At 41.7% G+C, this 18,707-nt stretch overlaps 1 protein-coding gene and 1 long non-coding RNA gene across 3 annotated transcripts in view; one reads left to right on the forward strand and one right to left on the reverse strand.

Annotated features, from left to right (window-relative positions):
* Positions 1 to 16,861, forward strand: part of LOC140117427 (uncharacterized) — a 35,535-nt gene extending 18,674 nt beyond the window's left edge. For both annotated transcript variants that reach the window (XR_011853016.1, XR_011853017.1), the window contains exons 2-4: positions 3,791 to 3,960; positions 4,079 to 4,240; positions 16,736 to 16,861. This is a non-coding gene — a long non-coding RNA (uncharacterized lncRNA). The remainder of the gene's footprint in view (positions 1 to 3,790; positions 3,961 to 4,078; positions 4,241 to 16,735) is intronic.
* Positions 1 to 18,707, reverse strand: part of MAML2 (mastermind like transcriptional coactivator 2) — a 112,028-nt gene that overhangs the window by 11,071 nt on the left and 82,250 nt on the right. Inside the window, exon 4 of the mRNA XM_072134165.1 lies at positions 2,775 to 2,936. Coding sequence (XP_071990266.1) covers positions 2,775 to 2,936 — 162 coding nt within the window. The remainder of the gene's footprint in view (positions 1 to 2,774; positions 2,937 to 18,707) is intronic.

Here is an 18,707-nt window from a genome sequence, read left to right on the forward strand (position 1 = left end):
GGCTCCAGGCTCCATTAACACCTATGAAACGTGGAACCCCTCAGGCTCATTTGCATAATTTGTATAGCCTTTTTTTGTAAATACCATGGCATAAGAAGCTAAAAGAAGTGCAGATCTTTCCAGAGGGGGCACACAGCAGTATGTCAACGTGCTTGGTTTACAATTCTTCAACCTGGTGGTAGATGTCATTTAAACTGAGGCCCTCTTAGCTCTGTAATAGGGGAAATGCATGAGCATAAAGAAGAAGGCCTCAGGCAACATCAGGATGCTCTAAGATGACTTGAAGGCTCAGGGAGAAAGGATACTAGTTGGCTAGATATTGCATGTAATATCATCTCAGTCCTACAATGTATATCATGTATACAGGTATAAACTGGGGAAATATTATATTATGAATACATAGGATGGTTGATTTGCTGTATGCTGTATTCTGCATGCACTACTCATCCGTGGCCCACCACCACAGGGCCCACCAAGCTTAGGCTCCACCAAGCTCAGGCTCCACCAAGCTCAGGCTCCACCAAGCTCATGCTGCACCAAGCTCAGGGCCCACCAAGCTCAGGGCCCACCAAGCTCAGGCTCCACCAAGCTGAGGCCCCACCAAGCTCAGACTCCACCAAGCTCATGCTGCACCAAGCTCATGCTGCACCAAGCTCAGGGCCCACCAAGCTCATGCTGCACCAAGCTCATGCTGCACCAAGCTCATGCTGCACCAAGCTCAGGGCCCACCAAGCTCAGGCTCCACCAAGCTCAGACTCCACCAAGCTGAGGCCCCACCAAGCTCAGACTCCACCAAGCTCATGCTGCACCAAGCTCATGCTGCACCAAGCTCAGGGCTCACCAAGCTCATGCTGCACCAAGCTCATGCTGCACCAAGCTCAGGGCCCACCAAGCTCAGGCTCCACCAAGCTGAGGCCCCACCAAGCTGAGGCCCCACCAAGCTCAGGGCCCACCATGCTCAGGGCCCAGCAAGCCCAGGGCCCACCAAGCTCAGACTCCACCAAGCTCAGACTCCACCAAGCTCAGGCTCCACCAAGCTCAGACTCCACCAAGCTCAGGCTCCACCAAGCTCAGGCTCCACCAAGCTCAGGCTCCACCAAGATCAGGCTTCACCAAGCTCAGACTCCACCAAGCTCAGACTCCACCAAGCTCAGGCTCCACCAAGCTCAGACTCCACCAAGCTCAGACTCCACCAAGCTCAGACTCCACCAAGCTCAGACTCCACCAAGCTCAGACTCCACCAAGCTCAGACTCCACCAAGCTCAGACTCCACCAAGCTCAGACCTGTGGCTACAAACGCAAAGATTGAATGGTACAGGCAAAAAATATGGAGGTGGATATTCTGGATTATTTCCCTTGCCAAATGGCTCTTTTAACATTTGTTTCAAAGACTGTGTTCCAGATTTGTTTCAAAATGGCAACATTGACCATCAACATTATTGGTTTATCCAAGTCCATCGCTTTATGACTTTTGTTAGAAACCTACAAATGTTATCTATCTGTATCCCACACATACATTCCTTTTCCTTCTTCACATTCCCAGACCATCCCTTCTCTCTATCTCGGCCCCCTCAGTGTTAATGCTCTGGAGAACATGATCCGGTTTCATTGTATTAAGATCTGACATGGTCTAAGTAACATCCTAGATTTATTAACATTTCTACTCAAAAAAACCCAAACAAATGTCATCAGAAATCTCTTTTAAGGGGACTTTTAGCTACTATAAAGGGTCACAACAGGGACAACTAGTGGGGACAGGGGGTTTACAGCTTTTTAATACATCTCATCATCATCTGGCTGAAGGTCTTGCATGGTAGGATGGTGTGTTAATCAATGTCCTTGGTGTCATGAAGACAACCCCTTTCTATGATGGGGATGACTTGGTGATCAACGGGTTATTATACTCAAATGATTTTGTCACCTTCATCTCCTGTTCCATCTCCACTAACCAGCCAATCCCTGCCATTCAGGAAGTGAGTCATCACCACCTGGTGACTATCACGATCACTGGTCTCAGGGTTGACGTGAACAAATGGCAGGTGATTCACTGGACTCAGCAGTCATATGCAATCTTTGCTGCACAAACCAGCACAAACGTAGCACTAAGGTTTGACACCAGTTTTGTTTGATTCGGTTAATGTGGGGGGGCTGCTTGAACTTTTGAACTTTAATTTTTTGTTCATATATTCAAAACAAAAGCAGCACAAACAAAAATTTGAGCAGCACAAACCAGCACAAACGTAGCAGAATTGTTCGGTCCCAGTTTTGTTTGATTTTGGCAATGTGGGGGGGCTGGTTGACCTCTGATGACCTCTGGAAACTTTCATTAAAATCTTAAAAACGATAGCGGCACAAACGAAAATTTCTGCTGCACAAACCAGCACAAACGTAGCACAAACGTTTGACACCAATTTTGCTTGATTTGAACAAGGTGGGGGGGCCAACTTCACTCAGGTGCTGGCAGGCTATAAACTACAGGTGGCTTGCTGGCTATATACCACAGGGGGCTTTGCAGGCTATATACTGGGGGGGGGGCTGTGTCCAATGCATTTTCCACCCACCAATGTGGGTCAACCAAGGACCGTAAATAGCAAGGGCTTAGTTCTTTTTCAATAAATTGGAAGACCTCTTCCTCAACACAACCAAATTTTACAAGAAAGAACTTTTTATCCCTAATTTAAAAGTAATTACACAGGTTAATATTTTGTGGTTTGATGTTTAATGATTTAATTTAATTGTAGGACAACCAAATATAAGATATCTGGACCCATTACCGTTCCGGGTAACATCTGTTGCTGCATCTGTCTCTGCATTATGCCGGTCTTCTCCAGCATTTGCTGGTTTAATATTGCTTGCTGGGTGTTGTAACCATTTGAACTTGAACAAGAAGCAGCACTTGAGTTGGAGCCAAGATTGGAAGTGTTACACTGCTGGTCCTGGAACACAATAAAATACACAAGTGTTTTACTTGTATAACCAAATGGCCAAAAGATATACACAGAATGAACTAGGAGACATATTTGTAGAGGTAACAACACATATAGTGCGTTTTAATTAAAGGGGTATTCCAGGAATCAGCATAATTCATATACAAGTGGGCACTCAAAATATAAGCTAATGTGCAATTAGTTGTTATTTAAAATTTTGCTCCCCTTAGCAGAAAATGCTGATGACATAGACTGTAATGAAGAATTAAAATGCTACTGGCCCTTTAATCAGTCCGTTAATTTCCTCCGCGCGGTCTGTTGCAGGACAGAAGATGGCTGCTGGTCACATGTCCACATCACATGTCCTGCACCTGCCTGGGCAGGTCATGTGATCACCACTACGTTTGGCTGTAGTTGGTTGGTTGCAGTGCATCCAGTATGGTCAGTGTTGTGGTGATGGCAGTTACACATCATTACTATGGTAACAGAGCAAGAAAACCTGTTAGATCATCACTGGGAGCAAAGCATAAGTGGCAGGAGGAGTTACTGAGAACTAAAGGATCATGGAACTTGTAGTTTCCAGTGGCGGCCATCTTAGTGATAACTCTACCTACTTTAGAGAGGCCATAAATTTTGTAAATCATAAAATCAAATTATTTAAGCTCCATTTTGTTACTAATGACATTGAGTATTGTTGTATTTATTTATTTATATCATCATGGGTTTGTGTGTCAGACGTTCATATTCCCGGAATACCCCTTTAAGAATAAAGAATATAAATACAAGCTTTTTCCATAAAGAATCTCTATGACTTGACATATGCTTGGAATTGTTGAAAACTGTCAAAACTTCTGCTTTTATAGGTCTCTGTGGTCACACTTACTGACGATCAATAACTCAAGAGCACATGAATTAGAGCCTCTGATTTCACAAAGCAAGAGAAAGCAGCTACCGAGGCATCCTACTCGATGAGAAATACACATTTAGAGGCTCTGAAATAAAGTTTAAGAATTACAGGCGGCTGGAAGAGGAGGTAAAGTCACTTTCCCCATTGCAAAGTTTTATATTTGACTCTAAATACTAATTGACAGAAACATTCTAATTATAGATACGCTATAAATCAATATACTAATTAGCAATTAATTAATCAGTTACAGCTAGAATGTCACAGGTGCAGATTTGTTCAGCGAATATTTTGGAATGTTTCATTACGTGAACTTTTCAGGAGCTCTGACTGATTCACGACCTCTGCAGATCCGAAAATTAGGTGGCAACTGTGGAAAATGATGCTATGTGTTATACTTCCCAAAATGGTGAGTTCATATACACAATGAACTACAGTAGTCCTGACATATCGTGGAATTTTCCTGTTTTCAGGTTTGCAGCTCCAGACAAAGTCAATAATAATTTAAACCCAATTTAAACCCACACAAACTCATAAAAGCCACATAATACAATTCATATAAGTGCATGTAAATGGGGCGCAAATACTTTATGCATACTTTATAGTTTTTCTAAATATTTTATTAAATTTAAGCTGCTATGGGACAGATTTACTCCTATTCCTCTCACTTTTCAGCTGTGCTGTAAAGAGAGATGTTAAAAAGAAAAATACCATAAGAAGTCACGTTTCAAGAGACTGCTGGAGTAGAAAGTACACATTACCACGGAAATTGTTATATATCTGTATACATAGATTCGCTTTCCACCTCTATAGTTTAGCAGTTAAGAAGGTTCTATAGCACACAGTACCACAATCATTATTCTTTTTGAAAGATTAAATTGACATTTTTAAAATTACATCAGAACCATGGTTTCAGCTGCTATAACTCCCAGGAGTGTCTAATATGATTTTTCTCCCTACAGATTCTAAAAGTGACTCATCTAAATCACAAAGTGACTCTTCTTAGGGCATTTGCACATGCAATTGAGTTTTAACATAAAAGAGGGAATTCTACAAAGGACATTTCATACCGTACCTGAGGATGCTGGTAGTATAGTGGTAAAAAAATCTGAGTCCTTTTACGGTTTGTGGAACTATTTTAGTCCAGTTAGATTTATTCACAGCAGTTGCCGTAAAGCAACTGTTGTCCATCCTGTCTTCCTAGATCGTGAGCTATACTATACATATATGATACCTATCCATATGTTTACAATAAAACTCTGAAGTAATATGAGCCTAAAACTGCCTGGTGCCACATTTATCCACAGTTTTATAGCTTTTTAAAAAACAAAAAAGGGTGTGGTTTTGCAGATTGGATTTGGCCTCACCAGAAAGGGGTGTAACCTTAATTGCTCCAAAAAGTTTTACTAATACGTTAAAATTGTGACACATTTTTTGACAGACAAGAGGCGTAAAGTTAGACTGGGCAAAAAGAAACGCGGCAAAATTTATGATCCAGCATTAAATCAGTTGCCGTATAAGACTGTTTAGTCCAACTAAGAACTATCCAGGAGTGTAACTAGGAGAGTCAGGGCCCCATAACAGACCTCTGTACGGGGCCACCTTCCCCCTTAAAAAAATATAATTGTTATTATATTATATGTACACTCATAAATGTGAGTTACAATAATGCACAATATATACATACCATATGTAAATCATATACACACATACATACAGTACTATATACACTTATGCATCATATAGACAGGCATACAGCATAATTACATCATATATGCACACATACATACAGCAAATAATAACATATACAGACATACAATACCATATACAGACATACAGCATAATTACATCACATATGCACACATACATACAGCAAATAATAACATATACAAGCATACAATACCATATACAGACATACAGCATAATTACATCATATATGCACACATACATACATACAGCAAATAATGACATATACAGACATACAATACAATATACAGTCTTACAGCATTAACAGACATACAGCATATCCACACTCAATACACACCCGAAACCCTAGATCAGTGTTGGCGAACCTATGGCACGGGTGCCAGAGGTGGCACTCAGAGCCATTTCTGTGGGCACTCAGACCATCGCTCCAGGACAGAGTTCACCAATTAGGACCAAATCCACCTGCACTCCCAGGCAACTTAAGAGATGCTGCTGAGTCTGAATTTGCCCTCCTTCTTTCAACTGTAATGGTGGCCTCAGGGGGGTCGATACGATTGAAAGATGAGTAGCAATAAGTTACTGCTTAAAATGCCATGTTGGCACTTCATGGTAAATACGTGGATTTTGGTTGTAGTTTGGGCACTCGGTCTCTAGAAGGTTCGCCATCACTGCCCTAGATGTTGGGGCCCCCTGACACTGTGGGCCCCGTAGCTGCTGCTCTGGCTGCTACCCCTGTAGTTATGCCCCTGGAACTGTCTTACTTTTAGACCATTGCATATAATTCAGTGACTTAATATAGTACCTGATGTCTTTCATAGCAAGGTTTCATAGCAAAATCTTCACACCCCCCTAACTGGATTTTGAACACTACTGCCCATGACATGCACGCTGCAGGATAAGGTGCAGTCTCACGCCTCTCCTGTGCATTACACATCTAGAATCCTGCTGGTAATCTGGAATATTCCATAGTGTATAATTCTAGCTTCTACTGATAAGATGTTAACCCATTCCCTCCATGACTAATGACTGGTCAAGGTGTCATAGGACATGTAGTCACTAGCGCTACTGCCAGACACAAGCTTCATTATTCATTTTCTTATAATGATGGAAAGGTTAGAGGTGGTGGGAAAGATTTCCAGGAGAGATTTATCATAAGTCTCTTAGAGCCGAACTGTTCTACTTGCCTATGGCAACCAATCACAGCTCAGCTTTCATTTTCCCACAGCTGTTTATAAAATTAAAGCTGAGCTCTGATTGGTTTCCATGGGCAACTACAACAGTTTTACCTACAACTTGATGATAAATCTCCCCCTTCAAGTGTAAAGTATAAGCTTAAATCAGTATAAACCTAATTTTTTAGCATTTTGCAGAAAGTTTCTCTTAGTAAAGCTTTCACTTTGGTGTTTAAACATTTTGGGATATTTATTTGTGCAGTCGCTTGGCTTTCATTCAGGTCTGACACATAATTAGACTTTTCTTCACATATAACAAATTATGTCAGTCTGCGTGTTGGATGCTTTATCCTTTGTGCTGGAGAACTATGCTGGGAGGCAAATTACTTCTTGTGTCCATGTCATCAGGTGCTGCAATCTACGCCCCTGGGGTAAAAACAACACCATAAATAGACCCACAGAGCTCCAGTACAAGCTTCAAAAACTCTACCAAGCAGCATTATTCCACAGAGGGGTACATTTTTAAATCCAACAATTCCCTGAAGTTTCTTAAACTTATCCCACAGGAACTTTGGATAACATACAGACCGCCAAAGCAGCTGCTATGGGGCCCATTGTAGAACGGTGGTAATGTTACAAGGTGGCCTCCATTTACTTTCCTACCAAATCTGCAGAACAAAAAGGATTCAAAAGATGCAAAAAGTGGTGTCCCATATTTACACAAATGGTTACTCTCCAAAATCCTATTCTTCATTCTATCATTGTGCCAATCTGAGGGGCAAAACTGGTCGAAAATCTGAGCAGCAAGAAGAGGAGCCCCTCTTCCCATTTTAGAAATAAAACATTATAAAATATTATAATCCTCTATCCTATTTGTTTGATTTATATTATAAAATATTATAATATTTTATTATGATAGCATACTATAATAGTTTGTTATATGTTGCTGAATTTTTCTCAACACGCCAACATAATATACAAAAATTCTAAAAATATTGAAGCCCTACCGTTCCTTATGAGAAAAAAGGAAAAAAAAAAAAAAAAATCCGCACCGGCAATGAGAGGATTGGAAAAGTAGAAAAAAATTATTTTAATCCATAAGTCTAAAAAAATGACATCATTACAAACAAACAAAAAAAGAAAAAAGGCGACGGGTTTCAGACAGAATTCAGTATTTGTCCTTAATCATACATTATTTTACAGAAAGTAAGAGCAAACTTTTTATTAGGAGAGGACGCCAACGGAAGTTGCGGACCCAGGAGGAGAGAGGGGGGCGTGGTGCTACAATGGGTCACATGACACAAGTGTGTGGGTGGTGTATGAGTAGCAAGAGTTACAAAATCCTAGATAGGAAGGGTATCTAGGACTGAGCAACTCTTGCCCAAAGGGTAACTTGCCACGTAAGAGGACACCAGTAGTATAAGTGAGGTGGGTAAGGTGGTGACACTGATGGTGGGGGCAAGGTTTCAGTAGGCCCTTAGGCGACGGAGCCTCAGTAGGCCCCTTTGTAGTAAACTCACACGGCAGCATTAGAAAGTCAGAAACTAAAACAGTCTCCTGGTTTATAATAATTTCTTTGTTTATATAGTGCACACAGATTATGCAGCGCTGCACAGAGTTTGCCAAATTAGTCCCTGTCCCCAATGGGGCTCACAATCTAATCAACCTACCAGTATGTTTTGGAGTGTAGGAGGAAACCGGAGGACCTGGAGGAAACCCACGCAAACACAGAGAGAACATGCAAATTCATTGTAGATGTTGACCTGGATGGGGCTTGAACCCAAGACCCCAGCACTGCAAGGCTGTAGTGCTAACCACTGAGCCAATGGCTTCCCTACAGCCCCTCAAACCCCTATGGATTCCTTATGTACAGCCATATTTCGTCCTCCCCAGCAGCTCTGGACCCGCTACTTGACCGGGTATTGGCCAGTATTAGCGCCGACCCTGGGTGGGGGCAGCAGGAAATAAATTTCTAGAAAACCGATTCTGTTTCTGCGGCTACACAATTGACTATTTTTAACTCCCTCTTTCATTGCTGTGCTATTAAAATTCAGGGGAAAAAAAATTAACACCGTTTTCCTGCAGAAATACGGCTATAAAAAGTTTTAGTAGCAACTTGTCAGGTATCAAGAAATGTGGGGTCTGGAATTCCGTCCCTGTTGCTGAGCCGTACAGCGAGGCTGTGCTATCCTTGGCAGCGCTCGGCATGGCACATACATTCATAGGATTAGATGAGTTTTATGCTTAATGCCGTCAAGCTGTGGTTATGGCAAAGATGTTTGGAAATTATTATAAGTAAGCTTACCCGTACAGCTGCCAGAAATCACTAAATGGAAGGTCAGGAAGATATACTGCTTCATAGTGTGCAGAGGGAAAACATCGCTTATTATTGAAACGTAAATGTAGAAAAGTATGTTGAGAATTGTCGGAGCGGAAACATATATACATATAAAATATGTGCACGCTATACATGCTTAACCTTGGAATCTGGTGGAGGAAATCCCTGCAAATGATGGCATTTACTCAGATGAGGGTCTCAAAGGGGGTGGTTTTTATGTTATTTTGCCTCCCAGAATGGGCGGAGCCTGACTTTTTGTTTTCCAGATTTACATAAGCTTGGAATATGTCTTGGGGTGAGTAAAATATGGATGACCTAATGGCAGGGCCGGTTCCAGGTTTTGGTAGGCCCCTTGGCAACAGCTCCTCAGTAGGCCCCTTTTGCAGAGAACTCACTTGGCAGAATTAAAAATTCAGAAACTAGAATTTCCTAAAATATAATTTATCATCCCAAACAGCCCCCTCATGGTTATTTTATATAAAGCCCCCTTCACCCCCTTTGGATTCATTAGATACAGTCCCCTCATCCCCATGGATTACTTATATTCAGCCTTATGTGGGCCCCCCAAGCAGCTCTGGGCCCAAGTATGCCCAGTGCTGGCGCTGACCCTGCCTAACGGTGAAACAGGATGTCAATATTAGATTGTTGGGGTTCTGACAGCCAGAGTGTTAACTGATCAGATGTTTTCAGGAACCCCAAGTGCTATGGTCCCAAACACATAGCCCTACTATGAGTCACCTTAACTAAAGCACAATGCTGTGCACATATTTGGTATGGTCCTATATTGCATAATTTTATTGTGTGACACCCAGGGGTGTAACCAGATGAGGCTGGCCCCATAGCAGATTTCTGAATGGGCCCCCTTCCCTAAATTATTATACATTCATATAAACATACAACCCCCATACAGCAGAAACATATATACAGTATACACTCCAAACATACATACATGCAGCATATATACACATACAGTACCATATACACCCATACATCATAAACACATGTACATACAGCAAATACACACATACATACAATACCATATACAGACATACGCATACATACATTATACAGCATACACCCACTAATAACCCAGATACCAGGGCCCCCTCACACTTTGGGCCCCATAGTGGCTGTTATGGCTGTTACCACTGTAGTTACGCCCCTGTTTCTACCTCAGCTTTGTTGAGTAGAAGCTTTTCACATCCTCCTCATCTTTGGCCATTTCCAAAAAACAAAGTTACTGTGAACGTTTACTCTATAGATTGCTATTTTTGGGGAAAATGTGAATAATAAAGTGTAAGGAATTAGGCCGTATCCTTTCTTGTTCATACCTAATCACTTAAGTAAACGAAAGAGACGGTTCAGCTCATTTACCAAATGACTTGTCCAAGTTTTGACATAACCACTGCGTTAAGAAGGTAGCAAAGATTTATTCTAATCATCAGAGTATCTTCCGCTAGAATTTATCGTTATTTGAAGATGAGATCAAAGACTCCATAGGAATGTGAGGAGGTTTTGGAATGTTACTCAAGAAAGATCTCGGAATTGTGCACTAAGCCATTGGCTGTCTTTCAAAGTACATGCAAGTCTTTGCTGGGCTTACTTGTCTCCATCTCTGAGAAGTTTCCCTTCTATTTGGAAGATATTTCCTTATCTTTTAGAGAGAGCGCAAACCCTACAGTCCAGGTGGCACTGTTCCACGTCTCCATATGATGGATAAGATGGAAGTAGAGTATGCGCAGGGTCCCACCGGATCACTAGGGTCTACTATTTCTCTTTACATGATCCTCATATGATGGTTTCAAGGAAGTGTCAGTCCACTGGACACCTTAACGAAAATCCATCAGAACCCACTATAGTCAATAGGGTCTTTGGGCACCGTTGGTTCCTGCTATTGCACACTGCTAGGGCTTCCATTTTTATTGACCGTCCTCTATAATGGAAGACTCAAAGCAAGTGTGAACTATAACAAGGAATCCTGGAAATGATGATATGGCCCTGTCAGAGCCCTTTCTTTAACAATAGGAAGGAATATCTGTTCCCCAAGTTGTTTGGAGCAACCTACCTGCCAACCTTCCTTCAAAATATGTATGCAGGCAAACAAGGGTTTGTGAAGATGGCAAAGCTGCATGCATTAGCAGTCTGGCTGCATGGGAGCACCGGAGGAGGTGAGTATATGCTCTTTATTCTTTACCACTTCCCTTCCACATTTTTGTTTTTTTGTGGCGGTTTTTTTTTTGTGTGTGTGCAACAAATAGAACACAGTAATTGCACCATTGAATGTTTCATACAGTGTATTTGGACTTTATTTACAAAAAAATAAAAAGAATTGGATGGAGCAAATCTTTATTCAATGGATCACAGAAATACCAATTTTTAAATATTTTTTCAATAACTGGAAAACATGTAAAAAATGATTTTCATCAGCACTCCTTATGTAGACTTTAAGGCAGCTTCGGCAAGCGTGTGAAGACTTAAAACCTTTGATGCTCCATTGGGGGATTTGGGGAAATATGCAAATACATTTTCCAGGATAAAGAAAAATTTTACTAACAAGATCTGGTCTGCAATCCATTGGTAAAAATTTGGTAAAGTCTCCACACGCCTGCCGAAGCTGTCTTAAAGTCTCCATAAGGAGTGCTGATCAAAATAATTTTTTACATGTTTTACCCAGTCCAAGTAATTCACCAAAGTGAATTGTGAGACGATAAAGATCTGTGCCACAATTCACTAATATTGTGCACCCGATATCCTGCATGTGTCGCTTCCCCGCTCAGGTCCCCTAGAGTTGCGACCCAATTTCTGGTTTCTGAGACCACATGGGATGGTGAGCATTCAAGACCTGTTGGGTCATTCTCCTGTTATACCCATTCAAGACCAGTTAACACGGTGTTGTACGCTGTTTTTGAAGAGACCCAGGTATTAGAGCCCTACTAGGTGCTGCTGGGTCTTGGTCACTACTGGTGATGTGTTGCAGCAATGTTAATGTAGCCTAATGGTAATAGATCATTGTATAGTGAACGGATGTGAAGTCAAGATTTTTCACTGTCCAAATGTTGCTACAAGGAATAACTTGCCTCTTGACTACCTTGTAAAGCAGCCCCCATAACACCATGCATGTCTTTTTCCAGAAAGCCTAATGACAAGAGTCTTTTTCTTCTGGAATAGATATACTGGTTTGTTTTTTTTATTCCACATCATGTCATTAGGCTTCTTGAAAGTCTTCTAAGGTAGTCAGGGCGCAAAGTTTTCCTTATCTTATCCTGGAAAATGAATTTGCATATTTCCCAGAATCCCCCAGTAGAGGGAGCATCAGTGGCTGTAAGTCTCCACATACCTGCAAGGCAGCCTTAATTGGCAAAGTCTTTGTATGGAGAACTCTTACACCCTGGCCCTATATCTATTTTAAAAAAAATTTTGTATCATACTTCAATTTGGAAGCAGATTCACCTTATTATCTGGTAATGTAGTGTGTGGGTTGTCCTGCTTTACAGCATATCTAAATTTATGTATATTTCTTATATTTCCATGAATGGAAAGTTCAGGCTCTTTATTTTGTGGCACGTGTTATAGTTTTTATTGACACCATTTTGAGGAATGTGTAATGTTAACTAATAATATCACTTTTTGTTTAGGTTTTTTTTTTTGGGGGGGGGGTGAAATGTTGTTTTGAGTATTTTGTTTTGATTTATTTTGTGTTATACCATTTACTGTATGGATTAATTCTTTTTATTTATTCTTATTTATTTAGGTATTTTGGGGTAAAATAATTAATAATTTGTTTCATATTTTTTATGCTTTGGGAGGGATTTATCAATGCTTGTGCACCAGTTTTCTGACTCACAAACCTTGAAATAGTCACAATTCCCGGCGTTGTGACTATTTCCCCCGCTATGCAGCTTCCATACCAAGTGGACGTAGAGATACAGCACAGGACAGATCCTCCAGTCCTCTTTGTGATCCCTATGGGATGAGGATGGTAAAATTTACCCAAATAATATGTATTAAACCTATATAAAAAGTTTAAAAAAAAACTTTTTTTGCTAACTTACACACTTTTACTTCTTAGTTTTTACCATCACACCATGGGATTTAGTAGGAGTCCAGATTTTACGTCTAGTAGAGCTTAGCCAAGAACTCTGCTGCTGCGTCCCTGTTACTTCTTTCTCATTCTTAGCAGTTGTATTGCCAAGACTTTAAACAAATAAAAAAGTTTTTCTTAGGAGCAAGTAGTCAATTTGTGCATGGGCTCTCCATAGAACATCTTATACTTTGTTTGTTTTGCACGCGTTAAATACAGTTTGAAAATTTGGATAAAATTAACCACAGATGATTTTATCATTAAAGGAAAATTCAACTTCTGAAAGAAATTTTTGGAACATTTCACAATTGCAAAATGTGCAGTAACGGGGCCAATGCTGAGCTATACTTATCCTGTGGTATTGTAGGGTTACATCATCAGAGAGCAAGGCATTGTGGGAGATTACATGACTATTAGGGTATCCTAGCATGAAATTTTTTTTTAAAAAATCTACTGTATATACTCGAGTATAAGCCGACCCAAGTAAAAGCAGAGGTACCTAATTTTAACACAAAAATCTGGGAAAACCTATTGACTTAAGTATAAGCTGATGGTGGGAAATGCACAGCCTCCCAGTAGATAGCCAGCCAGCCCCCTGTAGTATATAGCCTGCCATCTTCCTGTAGTATATAGCCTGCCAGCTTCCTGTAGTATATAGCCTGCCAGCTCCCTGTAGTATATAGCCTGCCAGCCCTTTGGTATATAGCCTGCCATCCTCCTGTAGTATATAGCCTGCCAGCTCCCTGTAGTATATAGCCTGCCAGCCCCTGTAGTATATAGCCTGCCAGCTCCCTGTAGTATATAGCCTGCCAGCCCTTTGGTATATAGCCTGCCATCCTCCTGTAGTATGTAGCCTGCCAGCCCCCCGTAGTATATAGCCTGCCAGACCCCTGTAGTATATAGCCAGCCAGCCCCTGTAGCATATAGCCTGCCAGCCCCCTAATATATAGCCTGCCAGCCCCTGTAGCATATAGCCTGCCAGCCCCCTAATATATTGCCTGCCAGCCCCCTGTAGTATATAGCCTGCCAGCTCCATAGTATATAGCCAGCCTTCCCACCTGTAGTAAAAAAAAATTAACACTGTACTCACCTTTCCGACGTTCCTTGTAGGTCTTCTTCTGCTTCCGATGCTCCGGGTCCTCCTCGGGTCCTTTGGGTCCTCTTCGGGTCCTCTTTGGGTCCTTCGGGTCCTCTTCGGGTCATTCCACTCCTCTTTGGGTCTTCACGCTCGGCCGGCACACAGAATGATGTGAGCCACTTGCCAACGTCATTGTTTGTGAGCCGCCAGCATCGCGAGGGGACCCTAAGAAGAGCAGAACAACCCGAATAGGAGCTGAATAGGAGCGGAAGAACCCGAAGAGGACCCGAAAGACCAGAGGAGGAACTGAAGCATCACAAGCATAAGAGGACCTACGGGGTCGTTGGAAAGTACAGTGTTCATTTTTTTTTATAGACTCGAGTATAAGCCGAGCTCTGCTTATACTCAAGTATATACGGTAATAGAGATTAAAGGGGTGGTTAAGGAATAAGTACTAATGTCTGATGCTGCAGACCAACCAATTTTAACATGCGGGACTTGGGCACTGATGTACAAGTGGTGGAGCTGCATAAAGATTAGATCTATCAAACTGAACAAATCTGTGGAGAAAATGTTCAGGAGAATTTTTTTTGATTAATTGTGTATGAAGGAAATGCTGAAAATCAGTAGAAAATAAGTGAAGCAGAACATATGAGGAAATTTAGAGATTTCTCCACAGCATTGGATGTGGCTTCCTTGAGTCCAGCGGTACAGATTTCGATGGCCAAACCTTTCCTCTACACAGATCAATTTATGGCTCATAACTTATAAAACCCATAAGAAACAATCCACGGAGCAAGTGATGGACTCACAGGTTCATAAGAAACTCCCAATAAGATTTTTGGGTTTGGATTTTCCAGCTATCTGTTTGTGCATATGTTATTGGATGCTGGGTAGACCAATCCAACCCATCTCCAGTGATAATACTCATGATAAAAACTTAGGATGATGCTTTCTCGGAGGTTCTTCTTCTTGGAGCAGTCACTTCTCACACCCATTCAAATCTTTGTCCAAAAAACTAAAGTGTTCTTAATATTAGAGATGGTAAGAATACAGGATCCAATTATGTTTGTGTTGTCGAAACAACTGAAAATGCAACAAAACCGTCATAGATCCACCAAGTCAATGGATTTGTTGGTCACTGAACATCACAACCTCACCAGCACTACTGTAAGGACTCTATGTAGTTTCCAAACCAATCAGGGTTAACAGAAACATGAGTGACATACACAGCATATCTTATACAGATGTTCTCCAACTTAAGAACACCCGACTTACAGACGACCCCTAGTTACAAATGGACTTTGGATGTTGGTAATTTACTGTACTTTAGTCTTAGGCTACAATGATCAGCTGTAATATTTATCAAAGGTGTCTGCAGTTAAGCTTAATGTTAATCCTGGTTCTTAAAACAATCCAACATTTTCAAAATCCAATTGTCACAGAGACCAAAAATAATTTGGCTGGGGTTACAATTAAAACACATAGGGGGTCATTTACTAAGGCCCGAATTGCGTTTTTCCAACGGGTTATCCGAATATTTACGATTTGCGCCGATTTTCCCCGGGATTTTGACGCACGCGATCGGATTGTGGCGCATCGCCGCCGACATGCACGCGACTGAAATTGGGGGGCGTGGCCGTAAAAAAAAACCTGACGGATTCGGAAAAAACGCCGCATTTTAAAAAAAAAGTGTCGCTGGACATGCGCTTACCTGCACCCAGCGGAGGAAGGTGAACTTCAGTGCAATCCGACGAACTTCAGCGCAGCAGCGACACCTAGGGGACATCGGGGGAACTGCCTTAGTGAATCCCGGCCGGACCCGAATCCTCCGCAGAGAACGCGCCGCTGGATCACGAATGGACCGAGTAAGTAAATCTGTCCCATACAGTTCCAACTTACATGCAAACTCAACTTAAGAACAAACCTACAGAATATTGTACGTAACTCTCAGACTGCCTGTAGACCCATGATGGGTGAGAGAAACCAACCTAATACTATGGCCTCAAAGGAAATGAATATGAATCTGCATAATTTGGACACTTTTTACATCAGATCAGAGTTGTTAGCTGACTTATATGTTTTAATAATAAGCCAATCATGGAGAAAGGTCCAGGATTGAATCTCCTATGTTGACTAACTGATCCTCCTGATATAATATCAATTACAGGCAGTCCCCGGGTTACATACAAGATAGGATCTGTGGTTTGTTCTTAAGTTGAATTTGTATGTAAGTCGGAACTGTATATTTTATCATTGTAATCCCAGCCAGAGCTTTTTTGGTGTCTGTGACAATTGGATTTTAAAAATGTTGGATTGTCATAAGAACCAGGATTCACAATAAATCTTCATTACAGACACATCTGATAACTGTTATAGCTGATCATTGTAACCTAGGACTAAAGTACAGTAACTTACCAACATCCAGTGGTCCGTTTGTAACTAGCGGTCGTATGTAAGTCAAGTGTTCTTAAGTAGGGGACCGCCTGTATATGATTCTCTAAACTCCTTTTCTTTATCCCTGACAGTAATAGGACCCGAACCCAAGACCTTCAGCATGGAGGGGAGGAACATTAACCGTAAGCCACAGGCTTCACTGCTGTCCATGGGAGTATTCTCTCTAACTAAATCTTTGATAATCTTATGTTTTTTTTACAAAATTTACATGCCAGTACACTCTATGATATATTTATATATATATTTAGCTATGCTGTAACCATGAGAACAAACACAATGGGGCTCATTTACTAAGGGATCCGCTGCCGCACTTTCTTCGGGTTCCCAGTATTTTTCCCTTTTGTGCCGAATTCCGCTGGGGTTTTGGCGCACGCAATCGGATTTTGGCGCAACCGTGCCGGCTTTTGCGCGATAGAAATGGTGGGAGTCGTGGCCTTCGGACAACCGGACGGATTCGGAAAAAACTTGGAATTTAAAAAACGAAATGTGTCGCAAGATCAAGCACTTACATGCACCAAGAAGAAGAAGGTGAACTCCGGCAGCAGCGACATCTACTGGATATCGGGGGCATGACCTTAGTGAATCCCGGCAGAACCCGAATCCATGTCGGACAACGCTCCGCGGGATCGCGACTGGACCGGGTAAGTAAATGGGCCCCAATACATCACTAGATTCTAAGGAGAGTCTGCTTCAGAATTAACAATAATAGATATAGCGTCAGAAAGTAAAAGTACTCCTTGTGAAGACTTTGCCAATTAAGGCCACCTTGCAGGTGTGTGGAAACTTGTAGCCATTGATGCTCCGCTGGGGGATTCTGGGAAATATGCAAATACATTTTCCAGGATAGATAAGGAAAACATTACCTCTTAGCTGAATTGTAAGGCAGCCACTTCACATCAAGTGTGACTTTCAGGAAGCCTAATAATATGACGTGGGACCAAAGCTAAACCAGCTATTCCAGAAGGAACTAAAGCTATTCCAGAAGGAACAGATTCCCAACTGTAGACAACACTGTTTAATGTGTTTGCATCTCATCAGTAAAGTGTAGGGAAAGTTATCTTTAATGGAAATCTACCATCGAAATGAAGCATGATAAACCAGGGTCCCTTACTCATAGATCCAGGCACCGTGACTGTGGTAATCTTTTCACATTTGTTATGTTTGGCCTCCTTCCTTCTAAAATTTACTTTTAACTTTATGCTAATGATAGTGAAGGGCTCTGGGGTGGCATTACCAGAGCCCCTCCATCCTGTGGCTCACAGGGTGTTACATTGTACAGGAGCACTCCCCCCTCCCACTGTGTGAGATTACAGCAGTCAGAAAGAGGGGAAAAGTGCTGAGGGAGCATGGAGGAGGGTGACAGCCTGCGAAGCTATAGCACGGAGGGGCACTAGTAACGCCCCCAGATGCCTTCCGCCTAATTAGCATAATTTTACAAGTTAAATCTAGAAGCAAGGAGGCCATGGATAACAAATATAAGAAAATACAGTGCCTGGATCTATGAGCTATTGTCCCTGGTTTATCACGATGGATTTTGATGATAGATTTAATTTAATATAAAGCAGGAATTTTCCGAACTAGATAAATCTGTATCCTATACCAGTGATGGCTAACCTATGGCACTGGTGCCAGAGGTGGCACTCTGAGCCCTTTCTGTGGGCACTCAGGCCATCACCAGAGATGACTCCAGGTATCTTCCTGCAGTCCCAGACAGCCCAGGACTTGCTGTGCACAGAGCTATATTAAAGTGATAGCTCTACCTGGGACTATTTTCTGCTTTATTGGTGTCCTCAGGTGCTGGTATCAATGAAAACTGTGACAGAGCAGGGAGTATAAATCACAAATTACATTTCTGTGTTGGCACTTTGCGATAAATAAGCGGGTCTATGTTGTAGTTTGGGCACTCGGTCTCCAAAAGGTTTGCCATCACTGTCCTATACCATATACATGCACACCTATATCCTCCTCACTGAGACCAGGCAATTTCTACATGTGACCTTAAATCCAAACTAGAAATAAATCCCCTCCAAAGTAAAACTGCAG

The sequence above is a fragment of the Engystomops pustulosus genome, chromosome 2 (genome assembly GCF_040894005.1).
Source record: "Engystomops pustulosus chromosome 2, aEngPut4.maternal, whole genome shotgun sequence".
NCBI classification, from domain to species: domain Eukaryota; kingdom Metazoa; phylum Chordata; class Amphibia; order Anura; family Leptodactylidae; genus Engystomops; species Engystomops pustulosus.